This window comes from Tinamus guttatus, unplaced genomic scaffold, assembly GCF_059628265.1.
Source record: "Tinamus guttatus ecotype Peru unplaced genomic scaffold, ASM5962826v1 Tinamus_guttatus_pri_ptg001087l, whole genome shotgun sequence".
NCBI classification, from domain to species: Eukaryota; Metazoa; Chordata; class Aves; order Tinamiformes; family Tinamidae; genus Tinamus; species Tinamus guttatus.
The window spans coordinates 350,869-369,014 of NW_028289621.1; the positions used below are offsets into that span (position 1 = coordinate 350,869).

General features: G+C 47.7%; 2 protein-coding genes across 2 annotated transcripts in view; both read left to right on the forward strand.

The window, feature by feature from the left end:
- MBNL3 (muscleblind like splicing regulator 3) overlaps window positions 1-18,146 on the forward strand; it is a 420,262-nt gene that overhangs the window by 125,052 nt on the left and 277,064 nt on the right. The gene's annotated exons all lie outside the window — the stretch shown is intronic.
- The window catches only part of GPC4 (glypican 4), a 62,286-nt gene that overhangs the window by 24,017 nt on the left and 20,123 nt on the right, over window positions 1-18,146 (forward strand). Inside the window, exons 2-3 of the mRNA XM_088538482.1 lie at window positions 2,449-2,607; window positions 17,302-17,693. Coding sequence (XP_088394608.1) covers window positions 2,449-2,607; window positions 17,302-17,693 — 551 coding nt within the window. The remainder of the gene's footprint in view (window positions 1-2,448; window positions 2,608-17,301; window positions 17,694-18,146) is intronic.

Below are 18,146 nucleotides of genomic sequence, written 5' to 3' on the forward strand. Positions count from 1 at the left end.
TATAGATATATAGATGGATAGATACTTAACCCTACTGTGAAATCGTGACGGGTTGCACAGTGCTTTGGGCAATTACAGAATTAGAATTATAGAATCGTTAAGGTTGGAAGGACCTCTCAGAGATCATCTAGTGAGGTGTTTGCAAGCTGTGCTTGTGTGCACACCATGGATGTGGATTTGGGGAGCAGGATCTGGAACCCTCGTGTGCCTCTTGCCCAGCTTTCATGACCCACCAGACCAAGAGCTGCTGCAGCTGCAGCTCAGGGCTGCTTGGCCACATGCCCCAGCCCTGGCTTAGCTCAGCACTGGGGCTGTTGCTTCCCTTAGGAGAGAAATAACCCAGGAGAAAGTGAGGCTGAAAGCCGTCCTGGAGAAGCGTTGCTTCCTGTAACAGTGTCTGAGCTTTTCATAACTCAAGAGTGGCAGACGGGGCTTGTGCAATAAATTAGTTGTGGCAGAATTACCTGTTGGTCAAAGTCTCTTTATTATGCCAAGGAAAACAAACAATCCCTGTAGCACAAATGAGAATTGATTTAGGAGAAGGTCCTCAGGAATCCTATATATATTTGTGTGTGTGTGTGTATATATATATATATATATTTAAATATATTGTGTATATATATATATATTTAAAAGATCCTTAAGCATCTGAGAGATACTAACATGTTTAGGCTAGAAAGTCATGCAAAGTGCTGTGTGGGTTTGATAGCTGGGGCAGGTTTTGGTGGAGGAAATGTAGTTGCACAGGGCAGGTGGGGCAGGGAGTTCACGTTCATCGCAGGCGCGTTGGGTTTTGCACGGGCGCAGTTTGCTTCTAAGCACTCGTGATGCTTTAGCAGTGAGGTAGCTCATCAGCACGAGGATGAGTCACAGCCCGAAGAGGTTCAGACTGGGCTGCTCAGGCCTTTGCAGCTCTCAGTGTGGGTCTTTATGATCCTCTGTGGCATTTGGGGCTTATTGCTGACTTCCAGGGTGTGAGCAGGTAGGAAGGAGCCTTCCCTTCTCCATCTGTTTCCTCCAGATTGGCAATGGGATTTGTGAAATGGGAGGGAACGTAGCAGCTTACATGTAGGCTGTGTCATTTAAAATACCATCTGACATGGAAGTTTGAGTTTCCCATCATAACTGGTTGTTTTGATCGTGTCTTCAGTGTTGACAAAGATTTACACAACTTACCTAAGTTTGGACTGCTTTAGCATCAGCCCATCTGCGTCCCGTGTCGCTGCGTTATGTGGTTTGTTGGCACAACGAGTTGTAGATCACTGCGCCCACCAGCCCCACGAGGAGCATTTCACTGAAGGCACCAAGGGAAGACGACTTCATCCTGTGCAGCAACAGGATGTTTAAAAGCAAATGATATAGGGCCAGATTCTGTGCACAGATTCTCTGGAAATTCTGGAGCAACTTGGAGTGTAATTGAGAGCAGAACTTGGGCAGCAGCTGATGCTCAAAGCACTGAACTCACTGGTCACTTGGGAGAACATCTGGCTGCGTTAGCCCCTGAAGTTCAGCAGAGCTCTCAAACTGCTTCCCTGATAGAAACAATGTTTTAGGTATTAAAAATATTCTGGGCCTGTAATTTTGAAGTGTTGCTGGCTAGTTTTCCTTCCAAAAGCACATGAGCCACGGAAGGGTTGCACCATGCTTTACAAACTGCATTGCCAGGCAGGTTCTGATAGCACTTTATGGCTGAATTGCTTCTCGGCAAACACGAGAACCTCTTAAATTTTAAAATGAAGTTCAGGTACACACTGCAGCACTTGGATTCCTCTGACCAAGCAAACTTTAGCCTTGCAGCTTCTGTGAGAGAGTTATCTTTCAGGGTGAAGGGAAAAAATCTGTCTGGATTCTCCAAAGCAAATGCTCAGTTTCACCCAGGATAATGACAGCAACCCCCAGACTAAGGAGCTGGGAAATGTAAAGCCTTCAGATGAGCAATTGCATAAAATTTTCATACTGTTGATAACTGTGATTCTGCAAGAAGACTTTTCTGGTGATAATTGGGAGAGCAGGTGAAGAAGGCTTTATCTGTGTAAAAAGTTTTGTGGTTGATAGTGTCATGTGTTAACTGAGCAAACTGAAAGCAATTAAAGCACTTACAGAATCTTCTATGAAGTTTTTGGTAATACACAGGTCACTTGCTGGTTCTTCAGATTATGCTGAGCAAGATAAATATCTGCTCACTCAATTTCTTAACTGAGTAAATAGGAGGACACTTTTTAGTGTTCTTGCGGATAGATCAAGTCATGGCACTTTTAGCTGTACTATAACGATCCTCTGTAGAATTAAGTTTTGATATGCAAGAGGCTAATCCAGTGCCCCTGGGACAAGAAAATCTGGGTCAAGATGCTGCTGCTGGGTCCTTGAGTCCCTGCACCGTGCAGCGTGACCCGTGTGCCGTTGCAAAGAGGAGTCCTTTTAACTTGGGCTGTTTTCTTTCCTTTTCAGGTGACCACTTGAAAGTCTGCTCGCAAGGCTACACATGCTGCTCTCAAGAAATGGAAGAGAAGTACAGTCAGCAGAGCAAACACGACTTCAGAAATGCCGTCGTAGAGCTCAGTAATCACTTACAAACAATGTTTAGTTCCCGATACAAGAAGTTTGATGGTAAGTGCAGAGACATTGAACTTGCTCTCCTGTAGATTGAATGTAAATAACTCCCATGTTGTTGCTTTGTATACAGTTGGTTTTACTCTGCCTGCCCCTTTGCTGGGGAGATTTATGACTCACGGCTTGCAGTGGTAAGGGTAGAAAGCAGCTAGTTTTGCAATCCAGGGTGAGAGAAATATTTGCTGATTATGGCTGTTTGTTTCCCAAAGAGACAGATTTTTCTTTCTGGCTAATCTTTTGAAAATCCATTTTTCTATTAATGTAGATTGCAGTTGGTTTTGTTTGTGGACCCCTGCAGCGCGTGTAATTGTAGCGTGCACATCTTGCAGCCTTGATCCACAAAAATGCTGATCGTTCCTGTGTTGGGAACTAACCGGATTTGTATCCATCTCACTTTGCCTGTGGGTCTGAGTAGAGCAGTAAATAAATACAGAACTCCTGCGTGCAGAGCACTGGGGTTCAAGTGCGGCGCAGGGTCAGAAGCAAAATGGACCAAGTCTCGACTGATTTCCCTTCACTCGAGTGATGCCAATTAGAGACTGATCAGAACCCCCTGAAATCTGCAGTTGTCCCCCCAGCTCCATCGGAGCTGCCGGATCAGCTCCGAGTCCAGGCGGCTCCCGCGGATCCTGCAGGCTCCTTGGACGCCCCTGCATGTCACGGTGGCTGCGGGTCGCTCCCTGTCACTGCTGTCCCAGCTCCTGTGCATCCCGCAGTGGCTGCAGGTCTTGATGGCCTTGTTACAGGGTGGGATGAGCAAAGTGTCACCCTCTGGCCTGCCTTGCCCTTGGGTGGCTGGTGAGGTGGCACCCGGCTGCATGATGAAGTACCTGATGAGATAGATGGACCCTCATGGTCAGACTCTTGTTCTGCTCATACATTGTCATCACTGTTTGGGAGCAGAGGGTGACTTCACAGTTCTCTAGACTTTTTTTTCTCCCTTGTTTTGTCATTGGTCCAACATGGTTTACTACTAAAAAACAAAAGTCTGTGCCTTAAATCTCCCACGCAGTTCCTGTATACTGCTGCAACAGGTAGCAGTCCTTTTTCAGAGCGGATCAGCACTTGGGTGAGTGAAAAAGTCCCTAAGTATGAAATTACAGTGAGTCAAAGTGAAATTACCCAATCATCTCGATAGCATCTAAATCTACCAGCTAAATATTTCCTTCTTAACCTCTGTTGTCTCTACCTGCTGGTTCACCAAAAGGGTGATAGAGAGAACCGAAGTGTCTAGACTTGCAAGCTTAATAAATGCCGCGCAAGACACTTAATGAAATCCAGCCTGTAGATAAGGCCTTTCAAAGAGACCAGAGGAACAGCATCTGCTTCACCTTAAATGAACGAGGAGGCTCTTGGAGCTGTTGCAGTGCAAACACGGAGCAGGCGGCGTTCGCTGCTGCCACCCGACGTGGCGCAGACGCAGCGCGAGGTGTGTCTGCTCGCTCCCGCCCTGGGAGATGGCTGCAGGGCTGCATGACGCCATGGGGTATTAAGCCAAGTTGGATGCCTCTCAAAGCACAAGGGTTTATCACGGATAACCTTGGATAGGGAGCTGTGTGCCAGCCCTGTCGTTTCCTTCCACCACCCTCCGCAGCGCACCCCGTGCCGGGCTCAGCACTTCGGCTCTTCTCATCCTGAATCTGGGAGCCCTTGAGTGAAGGGTAGATCTGGAAAGGGAGGATGTGATCCTGTTCCTGGAAGGTGGATTTGCTGTGCCCAGCCTCTCCCTGGAGGAAGTTTCTCTACCCCTTACGAAGTTAATGATGTAGAATTAGCAGTCTCCTTAGCTCATCCCAGATCCTAATGGCCCCATCTTTGAGCATTTCCTAATATCAGGTCTTCCTTGCTGCAGACAAAGCTGATTTGGGAGTTTTTTTAATCTTGCCTGGAGTGAAAGCAGAGATGAACTGATTACTGTCCTCCATCGCTTACCAAGTGGAAGACTTTTAACCACGACAGCCTCCTTTCCTCTGGTCTAGTCACCCCTAGACTAAAGACACCCAATTTGCTGGGGCAATGAGCACTGCATTTAGTGGCCAAGGAGTGTCTTTGGTGGGTCTGTAAGTGCTCTGGTGCTCACTGAAGAGTCAAAGAAGAGCTGTGAGCAATCAGAGGGGACGAGGCTGCGTCCCCAAGTCCCTCCTGTTCCTGCTTGTCACCCTTTTTGCCTTATACTCTGCAACACTTTTGGCAGCCGACTCGGAGTGCTGTGCCCTAGACTACTGGGGAGGTTTTGTTTGTTGCTTGTTTATTTTTTAAAGCCTGCTATCTGCTGATGGCCAGTTCGTGGTGTGTTATTTCTGCCCTGCTATCCTGCTGCTCAGTCATCTGACCGGTTGTGTTCTGGTTTGCCTTGCATGTTTGATCTCTCCTTGTCAAATACAACTCTTACAGCTTGCTATTTATTTATTTATTTTCCTGGCTTTCTGCCCCTCATATGTGCCGGTCTTGCCTGTGCTTTCTGTTCCTTCTATTCTGCATTCTAAGAATGTCCCTTCTATTCCTTCATCCAAGTCTTTAATGCTAACCATGGGTGGAATGGAGTCCTGGCAAGACCAACTAGAGATGCCGCTTTGAGATGTCCTCCCAGTTTGAAACCCTCTGGTGAATGTATTTTGGGTGTAACTGTGCATTTGGTGCACTCAAAACATAATTTCAGCCAAAAGAAGTTAAGTAACTGGAAAAAGAAGGTTGAGTGACTGAAGTTGGTTGAAAAGTGCCTTGGCAGTGGCTTTGGTGTCATTTGCCCAGCCTAGGGAGGGGGATGATCAAGGCCCATGTACTTGTTTAGATGTTCCCTTCCAGAGCTCCAACTTTTCATGGGCCCTTGCTCCCATTTTACCATTTGGAGACCTTTAGGGCCGCCTCATTACTGCTTTCTAGTGGCAAAGTCCATTCAAATGTAAATAAAGCTGACAGAAAATGACCCATGCATCTTCCTCTCTTTAACAAGAAATCATTTAGGCTACAAGGGCTGTAGATGGACTGAGTAGGTGAGTAGATGAGTGATGGTAGAGACCTAAATTTGCTTAACTAAACTTGTCTCTCAGCAAGCGGATCAAACGTTCTCCTTGCGAGTAACACGTCTCTGTGCTTTGGGAATGATGCTGTAGAAAGCAGCGCTCACTGCAAGAAGCAAACCGTGTCCTCCAGCCCCTTGGAAATATCTGCTGCTAATCTGTTAGCCTTGACATTCAGGTCCGAGAAGAGAGGCAAACTGAAGCTGGTCTCTGTTATGTGCTTGACCTTTGCAACAGTTGCCACTGCAAAATGACAGTAGAAGTTGCGGCATGTCCTTTGGATGGGGCTATAAAGCCTCGTGTCTGCATCAGCTGTTGCCCGAATGCCGGGTGCTGTCAGAACGATTGCCAGAATCGCTCTGAACTGACACCAAAGCCGCCTGCCTCAGAAATGGATTATCTCCTCTTAATCAGGAGCGCAGAACAAGCTGTTGATTATCCCTCTCCAAATGGATGACCAGAAGGAATTTCAGCTCCCAATACATAATAATTTTGTGATGTTGAGTCTCTTTGCACTTGTGCAGCTTGCAGAAGACACAACCTTTTAGTCTCATCTCCTGTCTAGCTATTTGCTTACGCTACAGCTATAAATGCTCCTTGGGTCTCTTCTGTTGTAACTAAAACCACTTGCCCCATCCCAGTGTAGCAGGAAGGTATGTATTTTCAACAGTAAGGGTAATACTTTTAAATAAAAAAATAACCTTTGTAGCTGGATCTTCCATTGTTCAGCATTTTTAAGGTGAAGGTTTTCTGCTTTTCTGAAATGCAGGGTTTTGGGCTTCAGTGAGAAGTTAGTGGGTGAGATTCTTTGGCTATAGGTGCACCTCCCTACCTAGAGGATTATGACCTCAAAACTACTTTGTCTTGTCTCATTTCTTCCAGTTATTCACCCCCCTTTCCCTCCCTCTCCCAGGGTTAATAACATTAATGGTGACATTAAGAGTGCATAAATGTCCAGCCCTAGTTTTAGGCCTGCACTTTCATCTGTCTTCTGCTTTCAGAAGCTTTCCATGCTCTCGTGTGTGCTAGAAAAGAAATAGTTTTGAAAAGAAGACATTAATGCCAGAAGAAGAATTTCTCAGCTCTTTTGAGGAATTGGGGTAGAGGCAGGAAACAGTAGAAACTCTTCTCTAGTGCTTCTGCTGTTCTGTTGCTGCTGAGATAAGATACTGTTTTTACTACAGACGCCTTCCTATTTTCTCGAGAGCTGGAGCTGTTGTGTCAGGCCTGTCCTGGGAAGGCAGGATCCTGTAAGGTTGTTGAACAGCGCGATTCAGAGCGGGCAGTTCCCAAAGCCCCAGGAGTGCAAGGGCTGCTCGATGGTGAGGCATTGCCAAAACCATCAGCGATGACCGCACCAAGGGAGGGCTCCGGGCGACCCCGTGGTGTGGTGGCAACCCGGGGGCTGCTCCCAGCAGCTCCCAAAATCGACCAGGACTGCCCATACTCCGGGTGCATTAGACCGCAGGGATCCATAAATGAGACGGTTGTTTCCTTTTGGCTGCATTTAACAAGCACTTTTATTATTGCCTTTAAACCAAGTCCTGTCCCCTTTCCCTGTGCCCCTGGATCTGGGAAGACCTGCAAGCCTCATGCACAAGGGTTTGCACGAGCCTGAGGCAGCATCTGGGAAGCTGTTCAAGGTTGTGAGCCTCATTTCTGACCTGCTCTTCCCCGTTCCCCCTGACTTTTCCATTAGCATTTAAGATAAAACAAATATGAAAGTGTAAAATGAAACCCCTCTGGGGCCGCAGAGCGGAAAGAAACCGAATCCAAGCAGGAGGAGGCGGCCGTGGTCACCGAGACGCTGTAGCTGTGGGCCGTTAGTGGAAGGCCCGGGGCTCAACGCAGAGCCGACAGCGCGTCCGCGAGGAGAGGAGCGGACAGGGAGGGCCCAAGCGGGTCTCCTCCAGCCCCGAATGCTCGCCATAGCCCTGGGGTTTAGCATCATAGCCAGGCAGCCGAGGCTTTAATGGGAATTAACTCTTGAGGCCTTGGTGAAGGGGGTGGTTGTTAGGTTGAAGGGGTGTGAAGAGACGGGAGTTGGGCACAGCTCCCCAGGAAAGGTGGTTTGTGGTGCTAGGTTGAGGTCTGTGTTGGACAGAGTAGCCACAGGTATAAAGCACAATTTTGCTGTGTATCTTCTAAGCATCTCATGGTGGCCTTGGCCTTCTAGTGGGCCTCTTACTCTTGGGCTTGCAGGGAGATACAAATACCGGTCACTGGATTGTGGCCGGGGTGGTGACCTACCAGGAGTGTTAGCCAGATACCCTCCAAATCCTGCTGAAATGGGACAACAGTCCTGTAGTCTCATTTCCTAGTGTAGTTTTCCTTGTGTTGTGCAGATAACTCTCAACCTAGCAGTCCTATGTGCCAGCCCGCTCACCTGCAACCCATAACAGAGGATGGATGTGCAGAGGGAGCCAAAAAGTGCCTGTTTAATTCCTCCCAGCCTGGCAACCTCCTTCTACAAAGCAGATAACCCCCGCGCAACCCATCACGTTGTAGCGTGCAGAGCGGGGATGTGCAGAGCACCCGAGCGCGGGATAGGTGAGTTACAGCTCTTGCTGTAACTGGATGCGTTGGGACACATGCTGGGCAGTATTAATAACCAGGAATGTTTGTCACAACAAGATGTGCGGGCCCTGTGCTGCAGGAATGCTGTTGTCCTGTCCTGGAGCGTGAGGGATGAGGGGAAACTTTCCCTTCGCAGCGGTCTTCCCTTGCTGTCCGCTGTCTTGGTGGTCTGTTCTTCTGCTCCGGACAGGGCAGAGGAAAATAGTGAAAGATGAGCCCCACAGGATGCCTATAGTTAGAATTTGGCAGCCCATCAGGGCGCTCTCCCTTACTAAAATAACTGCCCTTTTGGGACCTTAACGCTGTGTTAACTCTTTTATTGGAAACTGCCTGCAGCAGCACAGCCCCGGGACCTCTTTCTGCAAGTCTGTGCTCATGTGCCAGGGCCCGTGGCACCGAAGATGGTGTGGTAGGACCTGGGGACTGGTCTTGGCTCTGTAGCCTGCCTGCTTGGCAGAAAGCAGGGAGTGGGGACTTGGTGAGAGTGCTGACAGGGACATCAAAGTGATGGAGAGACAGGAGCAATTTATCCACCTCTATCTTGCCTCTCCAGAAGGGAATGGCACCTAACACTATCCTGATCAGAGCAGAAAAGGGTAAGAAAATCCTTTTTTTGTAGGGGAAGCAGCTGCTAAGATAGGGGCCTTTACCTCGGTGTTGGACCTCTCTTGTCCTGGGTAGTACTGGAGTGCATTAGGAGAGGCAAGAGGGAGCAAACACCAACTCACTTCCTTTTGAAGATCCCCCTTGTGCTCTTTTAGTTGTCTTCCTGCTGCAACAATAATGAAATAAATTGTGTGCGGTCTGCACAGCCATGACAGTTCGTTCCACCAGCTCCTCTGTCTCTGGAGGTCTTTAGAAAGTTAGAGAGAAAACACTTGTTTTCAGTTTTGCTTGGTCAGGAGAGTCAATGTTTTTGAGTTCCTGTTTTGGAAGGCTCAGGAAGGTCCTGAGGTCGAGCCGTCTCAAAGGGATGAGATCCCAAAGGCCCTGGAGGTGGGAAGCAAAGCAGAGGCTTCGCAGCTGAGTTGGGAGTTGGGCCCAGGGCAAAGCTGCTTTCTGGCTGGGCTTGATGGGAATCAAATGGTTTTCTGCCCTTTCACATCCAAGCAGTTCTGCTGAGATCCCTTCCCTTATGCATTTAAAAAATTAAAAAAAAAAAAAATGTGGGCAGCAAGCTTTATACTTGGCTACAGGAAACGTGTCTGGTGCTCTCCAGTTACTAATTGCCATCAACCAGTCAATGAGCTATTGTCTGTCTGTTTAAAATTAACTCTCTTTTCCTCCTTTCTGCACAAAGAAGCCATCTAGCACATGCGTGCCCTTTGCCTGCCTGCCCGTGTAGCGTAGGGAGCTGCTCCTCTGTATGTTGATTAAGGTGGCAGCATTTGAAGTTCTCGAGGTGGGTTCGAATGTGTAGTGTTCCACTGAGCAGAAGTGGCTCATGCTCTTATTTCATTAGTGTTAAATGTACTGAAATGTCTAAATGCCCAGCCATTTGCATGCTATATAAACAAGTACGAGAGGTGGCCTTAGCTGAAGGCACTCTCCGTACAGATATAGTAAGATGAGAGGAACTGAGATAATGGGGACAAGAAAGCAGTGAGCAACACAAGCCTTCCTCAAGTTTATTTTTTATTATTTTTATTATTTTTATTATTTATTATATAATTTTATTTTTTACCAGTGGGAAGGGAGGCTGGGAAGGAAATTTATAAGTGAAATACTTTCCTGAATGATCCAAAACGTGGCATGCAGGAGGCAACTTGGAGAAACTTGCTTGAAATATTTGCAGTTGAAGTTGACTGTTTTGGAGCTGGTGCTTCTGCACCGCGTGGACCTGGAGCCAGCAAGCTGAATCAGCCGAGAAATAACTGATGCATCTGAAAAGCCACGTGAGAGTGGAGGATGGATTTGGAGTTTGGAGAGCAGGAGTGGAGACAAAACAAATGGGAAGGGAAGGAGGTGGGTCAGGGTGAGGAGAGGAAGGGATAAGTGCAGAAGTCAAGTCATGGAGAGAGTGGGAAGACGGAAACAGGGAGTTCTGTTGGGTGAAGATGCCTGTTAAGTTGTGATAGTGAGACAGGGAAAAGAGCAGGTATTGAAGAAGCTGAAAGAGGGCAGCGTGGGAGGAGTGGGAGCAGCCCGCTATAGCCGACCTAGAACGGGATGCAGCAGGAGATGCAGTGTTGAGAGGAGGGAATGAGGTCCTGGAGGGGACCAGGAGCCGTGAGGAGCAGCTGGGTGCCCGGGGACCCTGCGGGGCTCAGGGGGAAGGGGCTGTCCAGCCCTCAGGATCTCCCAGCCCTGCACTTTGGGAAGAGCTCCCTAGAAAGAGGCACAAGGAGGCTGTGAACCCTGGGCTCGTCCTGGGGGATGGAGCAGAGCTGCACAGAGCAGAGGAGGAGCAGAGCAGTGTGTGTGAGGCAAGCGATGTCCCAGGATCAGGGGTGTTCTTGCTGTGACTCGTTCCCAGGACCACCGTTACGTGGGGCAGTACGTGCCGTTATTTGCTGCTCGAATTCGAGGCTGCAGTCTCCGGATCGCTCGGCGCTTTCCTTTCCCCTCTCCTCCTTGACTTCCTATCCCTTTAGCGAGGCTGCTCCCTGCCTGCTGACGGCCACCCCAAGACGTGTGCTAGCTGCTTCTCTGCTCTGCTGGGCTGCTGGCAGCATGAGAGTGCAGAAGAGGAGGGTGTTCTTGAGCCCACCAGAAACAAAATGTTCTAGAAATCATTTTTATTATTATTAAATATTTATTTTTTTCTCTCCTCCTGCCAGAGGTTGTAGCCCAGTTGTTGTTGTCCTGAAATCTTTCAATAATTAAGCAGTTGGAAGATTTTGTGTCTTCTGGCTCTCTGGTGTTTGCATGTCACGAGGGCCGTTGCTGTGACACTGGCATGACTGAGGCCTGTGTTTCTTCAAGTGATGTGGAAGAGTTCTTCCCGTGTCAGTAAGTGCAAACACATGTTTTAAAGCAGGACAGAGGAACAGCTTTTGGAATTGCCCTGCCCTTCCTGAGTTCATATTCAATAAATGTGTTAACACTATGTATTCATCGGTTTCTCAACACTTCTGGAAAAAGGTTGTTAAGCTATGGTTTGTGTTTCCCTGGTGGAAATTACAAATGTGGTATATGCAATAAAGGAAGTGAAGGCATATTAAAAGTAATGAGCCACATTTAAAGCTTTTTTTTTCTCCTTTGGAGTAGGTGGCATAAGCTATGCATGGGTTCACCCTAGGGGTGAAAAGAACTGCGAAACATTTGCCTTTTCCTCCCAAATCCTTTGTCTATCTGGATTGAGCTCTGCTCCGTATCACAGACCCAGCTGCAGGGTGGAGTTTGCATGGAGGATGGACCTGTCACGGCCCCGGGCGCTGCTGGCTCCCGTCCCGCTCTGTCCTTCCGTGGGGATGGAGTCCAGGCAAGAGTCTCCTTTTGGGAATCCATCTTGTCGTTGTGTGCATTTTATGAATAAACAATTTTCTGAGTAAATATAATTAATCTCTTTGTGGCGGTGCTCTTCTATGCATGCCGGAAAGTATAATTGTCTACACAGACAAGCAAATTAAAGGTTTTGGCGAGACAGACAGTCCTTAATTCATTATACTTTGGAGAAGGTGTCAAGAGTATACCTGAAAAGGTGGGTGGCAAGTTATCTGAAACTAGTTATTGTGCCTCTAAAAAGATCGGCACATTTCCTCTGATTTCCTGTGTCAGGTTGTGTCTGGTTTTTCTTTTACCAGGTGGTACTGCTGTAACCACCTCCCTGAGGACCCTCCCAGAACTCTGTCTTTTCTGTGCTGGACTTTGTTTTTTTTTCCGTGCTATAAAATGCGGGCCTTGCTCTGCCTGAGCCCCAGTTTTCTCATGGTTGGAATCTTGGCGGCTGCTGGAAGAGCTGGTGTTTCCACTTTGGGTCATGCTTCTGGATGGAAAGGGAAGAGGCTTTCTGTGAAATGAGTGGCTTTTGTCCCTAAAGAACAGAGAATTCAGGGCAAAGCTTTGCACTTCTCAGGTGACCGGCTACGGATGGGGCTTCCTGACATGAGAGGATTCCTTGTTTGGGGCAGTTTGAGTTGCTGAAAGCTCCCGACCCCTCCTGCAGCGTGTTTGGCGTGTTTGGCTGCCACACAGCCTGCTGTGGTGGCCTGCCCTCCCCTCTGGGCTGCCTGGCAAGTGCCTAACGTCCTCAGGGTTAGTGACGTGGCACTGGTTGGGCACCTCAGTTGAACTTGCCGCTGATATATTGGCTGCAATGGGCAGCTTTGGGTCTCCTGGGAGGAAAGGGTGTACAAAGCAAGTGGGGAAGCTGGAAATGGATAGACGGCCACAGGGCAGGATTTTCCTGCTGCCGTTCCCTTAGGTGGCTGGTGGCTCTCTGGAGGCCCTGGAAGCGGGATGCTGCTCGCCCTTCGGAGGCATGGGAATGTGCAGGGAAGCGAGTCGTGGACTGGGCTGGATGGCAGGTGTGAGCGAGGGTGGTAAATGCAGGTCGTGTTGCAGAGAGCAGGCAGGTCCTTCTAAATGGCTGTTCTCACCTTTCCTCCTCAACAGAGTGCCCAGTTCCTGAGCAGAGCCGCTGCACCATGGCCCATCTGAGGGGTAGACCATGGCGATGGGTGGGAGGAGGCAGCGCAAGCCGGGCGGTCTCATTTCCTCCTCTGTCCCCAAACTTGTGGGTCAGACCCACCTCTGAGGAGAGCTGAACGTGCCCTTTTGAAGAATCATCTGATCTGCAGAAGCTGCCTTTGGTTTAGTCAGGGCTGTCCTTTCCAGCAGCCAACTTTCTCCCTCCAAAGCCCTCTGCGGTGCAAATCCTGCTATGATACACTTGCAAATGTTAACCTACACACAGGAAAATGATGATTTTTAATTTGAAGAAGGGGTGCTTTCGGATGTGACTTATGAATCCAAGATAAACAAACTGGTTACAAAAGCCCAAAGAATTGGGTTTATTGTCTCTATCTGGAATTTGCCCTGTGCGTTGCGGTAGGTGGAAGAGTTGTGTCTTTTCCAAGTAGTTAATGTGTCTCTAATTTGGAAGAAAGGTTGTTTTGAGCTGTTCTGGCTGTGGAGATGGATGTAATGTGGAGGCAGTTTCAGGAGGTGAGGTGTCCTCCTGCTCTTGAGTAACCGTGGTTGAATTTTCCCATTGTGCTCTTTTTATGGAAGTTTGTTTAAACAGAGAGTTCTTTTCCTCTAGGACTCTTGCTATAGAAATATCAGATACTTTGGGTCTGGTCATCTTTACTGTTTTGTGATGTCTCTATGCTTTCCCCAAGTTTGGGATAGGGAAATGCTTCACTGAGCTGAAACATGTGAAACAAACTGAACCCAGAACTCCAGACGGCCTCACGATGGATTGCTTCCCTTTCTATCTCTAAAAGTTAATTGCATTAAAAATATCATATTCCTTTGAGCCTCAAAGTATTACAAAATGACTTGGGTCAGTGGGGCTCAGCCGAGATGCTGAATTCGGTAGTGAACTGTGCAAGCAGGAGTAAGTTTGCAAGGAGCGTGGAAGCTGTTGGAAAGGCCGTGCTGGAGCTCATAGGGAACTGACAGCTCATTATGTGCTTCCTTGCAAATCCTGGTGTTTGGTGATGTCGTGGGCAATGCTGATATTACATACTGGATCACCTACTGCCATGGGTATAGCTGGCTCGTACCTGGGTGTTCAGGAATGCCGCTTTGCAGAGGACTTTGCCATTGGGCATCTTTCCAAGCATCTCATCAGCAACTTGTCCTGGCTGTGCCCAAGCTGTCCTTGGAGCACGCACAGGGGTGGTGTCCATTGGTAAAGATAAAATTGAGGGAAGAAGTATTTTCCTTGCAAGGCAGACGCCTCTCCGTGCCCTGCGATTAGCCAGGGGGCTGGAGCGATGGGATATGGGATGGATCCTGCATGTCCTGTCGCAAGCGCTGCCCCCGTGGTTGGTGTCTTGAAACCCGTGCTGATTCTGTGTGTTCCTCCTTTTTGCCAATCTAAACAAGAAAACTAGTAGGCAAAGGAGCCCGACATCTCTGAACAGCGGAGCTTTGGAGAGCACTCGCAAAGTATGATTTGTCATCTGTGAAAAATGTTTGTGTTTGACAGCTTTTCACAGGAAGTCTGTCAAAGTGATAATTTAATGAGTACAGATTGCATGCAACACAGCTGTAAAACTTGCTTTTACGGTCCTGTAAAATAAGCAACCACGTCCTTTGTGTGTTTGCTTTGTTTGAGAAGAAGTCAACTGCTAATGCAAATGAAAGGTGGTCATTTATTTTACCTAGCAAACAGTCAGGACGGAAGAGAGGAACCTGCCATTTGTCTTCTTGCAGTGGCAGGGTTAATTCTGGGGTGTGCTGCAGTTGGCTAATCAGCTTGTTTCTGTGAGGGGAAAATTAATATCAAGCTGGAGGTGGCTAAGTTACTAGTCAGACTAGCATTTAAGTTACAGAAAGGAATAATTTGTTTCCCTCTTTGCATCAGAAGCCTTTACTTTACATGGAGAAAAGCTTAGCTTTCCTTACTGAGAGTAAAACATACTTTATTTTTAAATTTATTTTTAACCAAACTTTGGGTCTGGAAGAGTGCAAATGCACACGTACTTGTAGCTAATTATTATTATGATTATTTTTAAAATTTATTACTATTCCAGATTTTTCATCGTCTTGCCCCATATTCTAGCCCCTATTAAACATCACAAATTGACAAGCTGCTGTAAAACTGAGATACGATTTGTTCACTTTTTAGTTTGGAGGGTAACCAGCAAAATGAGTCCGGACAGGAGAATAAATTTGCTATGTCAATATGGATGTATTACTTGAGGTAACTTTTCTGGCTCTAAACAATACTCTGAGCTGCTTTAGACTGATGGTTGGAAATATTTAATGGTCTTTCATGTCAGTGTCGTTCTGGAATCTAATCCTTTCTGAAGACTTTGCTGACGCATCTGTTAGCTCTTGTGCCTGGTCTGAAAGTGTTTAAATAAACAACTTATTTGGTGATATTAAAAGGCCTGAGCAAAGGAAGGAAGTAAGCTTTCAAAATGATTAAGTGAATTAGAAATTAATATACACCAAACTAATCTCTATAGTATAAACTCAACTAAAAAAGAAAAAAAGAGCTGCCTGCAGAGGAAATGCCAGTCATGGGAACGAAAGTAGAGGTTCCTGCTGATATTGGACAGAGGACGTGGCGGGTGTTTGAAATCAATCTCTTCTTCCCTGGATCATTTCTCTCGGGCTCCTGAGAGGCTACATTATATACAGCTATGTCAACCACCAAACCCCATGACTTTGTTCGTCAGGAACTCGAAGAATGTTTCAGTTTTTCCAGAAAATGTTTTCTCTGTTAGTCTTTGTTTGTACTGGAGCACTTTGAAGACGAAAAATCTGAACTTCAGCATACTTTAATACATTTTAACAAGGTTTAAATTCACACTGGGCCAAAATCTCTCTTTTCCCCCCCCTCCCTCCTTCTAACAACTTCTGGCTCTAAACACGACTCCTTTGAGGATTAAGAAAACACAGAGGCATGTTTTATTGAAAAATATTTATTGAATATGAGTCACAGAAAAGCAGAGGTCAGGATCCTCAGTTGCTAGTGGTATGCATAGAATAATAGGCTTCCTCCTCCTCTGCAGGCAGGCGCTGCACGAGGGGCCCGGCTTGGCCTGCGCCCGGGCGAGTAAGTGCCCAGGTAGCCCCTTGCAGCCCTTGGTCACAGCCGCTGCTCGAGCGGGTTCTGGGGGCCTCCTGGCCCCTTAGGTTGGGTTAGGAGAGCTTCGGTCTTGAGGAGCCCGTGCTTGGTGGTGCCAGGACAGAGGCATTCGTTGTCCTTGCCTCTCCTGAGCTCCTCCTGTGTGGAATGGTGGGTTGTTCCTCAATGGCCCGGGCTCCTTTGGCTTGAGCGACCCTCCTGCATCTCTCTCTTTTTTTTTTTTTTTTTTTTTTTTTTCCCTTCCCTATCAAGTCTTCAAGGCAGAGGCTTTCTAGCAGGCCACTCTTTGATCACATCTAACTAAACACCGGTGTTTTCCCCTGCTTTGAACTGTTGCCACCTAGTTGGGAGCAGCCGTTCCTTTGTTCGGCCCCAACGGCTTTGCCATGGGGAAGGTCACCTTATCCCCCGGCAGCACGGGCAGGGCATGGCATCCCTGTGCCAAGCCTTTTCCTTGTGTTGGGGCTCTGGGGTCACCGAATTCATGGTGGATGTTCTCTGAGCTGGCAGATGCGTCCGCTGTGCCAAGCGTCATCGGGTCGGCGCGTTATCGGCGTCGAGACGCGCGAGGCGCTGCCAGGACAGGGTGCCGGCGTTCCAGCACGCTGGCACGGGGCTGTCTGGTGTTCTTGGACATGGAACTGAAGCAGGGATTCACTTTTGGAAGTGACAAAACCAGAGGGCCCCCCGCTTCTGCCTTCCATCATCTGAAAAGTCGCGTGTCGGCCTTTCAAGTGTCAAGTGTTTGGCCCTTGAATTCTGCTTAATTGGACTTTCTGCTGCTACAGACATCTAAAGGCCCTGCCTGCAATCACAAACAATTACGTAATTACAGACAGGCTCTGCCCTAGGGACCTGACAAACTTCAGAGATGGGAGAAAGAAACATGTGTAGATATTTTGTTTTTAAAACATACTAAAACTTGTTAATGACGTTCCAGAAAATGAATTAACAGTATTGAAAAGAAAGAAACATTTGTTCAAAACAGCTGCTTTAATATTTTTTTGGTTTTGCTTTCCAATGGTCTTGTGCTCCAAAACAACTTTTGAGAGGCGGATGAATGGTAATATCAGAAACCGTTGTATTCAATGCGCTGACTTTGGTTGTGGTATTCAGTTATGTATCAAGAGATTTCACCCATCCATGTGTTAAAGATCTGGGGGGGCTGTGGAGGGTTATGGTTTATGACAAATAAGAATTTCAAAATGCAAAAAATGCTTTGGGACCTTTTACCTTGTAGCTACTATTTTAGGATGACCTTTAGCTTTCCATTTCATTTGGGTGATGAAATGAATCTTCAAGTTAAGTAATGGCAGTGCCTGTAAAAACATGAGAACGGTCAAGCTGAGGTTCTTTACCATGGCTTCTGTTGCTCTTTCCTAGAGTTCTTCAAGGAACTTCTCGAGAATGCCGAGAAGTCGCTGAACGACATGTTTGTGCGGACGTACGGCCGTTTGTACATGCAGAACTCGGAGCTGTTCAAGGACCTCTTCGTGGAGCTGAAGCGCTACTACGTGGGCGGCAACGTGAACCTGGAGGAGATGCTCAACGAGTTCTGGGCGCGCCTGCTGGAGCGCATGTTCCGCCTGGTGAACCCCCAGTACCACTTCACGGACGAGTACCTGGAGTGCGTGAGCAAGTACACGGAGCAGCTGAAGCCCTTCGGTGACGTGCCGCGGAAGCTCAAGCTGCAAGTGACGAGGGCGTTTGTGGCTGCCCGCACTTTTGCACAAGGCCTCGCTGTTGCAAGGGACGTCATTGGCAAAGTGTCTGCGGTGAGCTCCATCTCGTGCTTATTCTCATTTCCCACAGCCTGCGGATAGGTGTAGCCTTGTGCCCTGTTGTCCTAGTTTTGCAGAACGCTTTAGATTCACTCAACTCTTCCCCTAGGTACCTGGATGTGTTGCTGATGCTTGGATGCAGATGGGACCAAATCCCATCCTTTTGATGAGGAGACCCTGGCCACGTGGTTGCATGGTAGGGCCCCATCCTAGGGAATGCAAGTGGCCGTTGGCTGTCATCATCCAGGGTTGTAGACTAGCAGCAGAGGTGTTTTCCACGTTGAAGCTGTCCTCCTGTCTGTGAAACAGCAACGGGCAGGAAATTAAATACCTTCTGCAGTGGAAATTATCATGTTTGCTTGTGTAATGGCTGTATCTTCTCAATATTGCCCTCAAATTAAAGCGAGTCATGGGCATTATGGGCCTCTATTATGGAACAGCTGATAA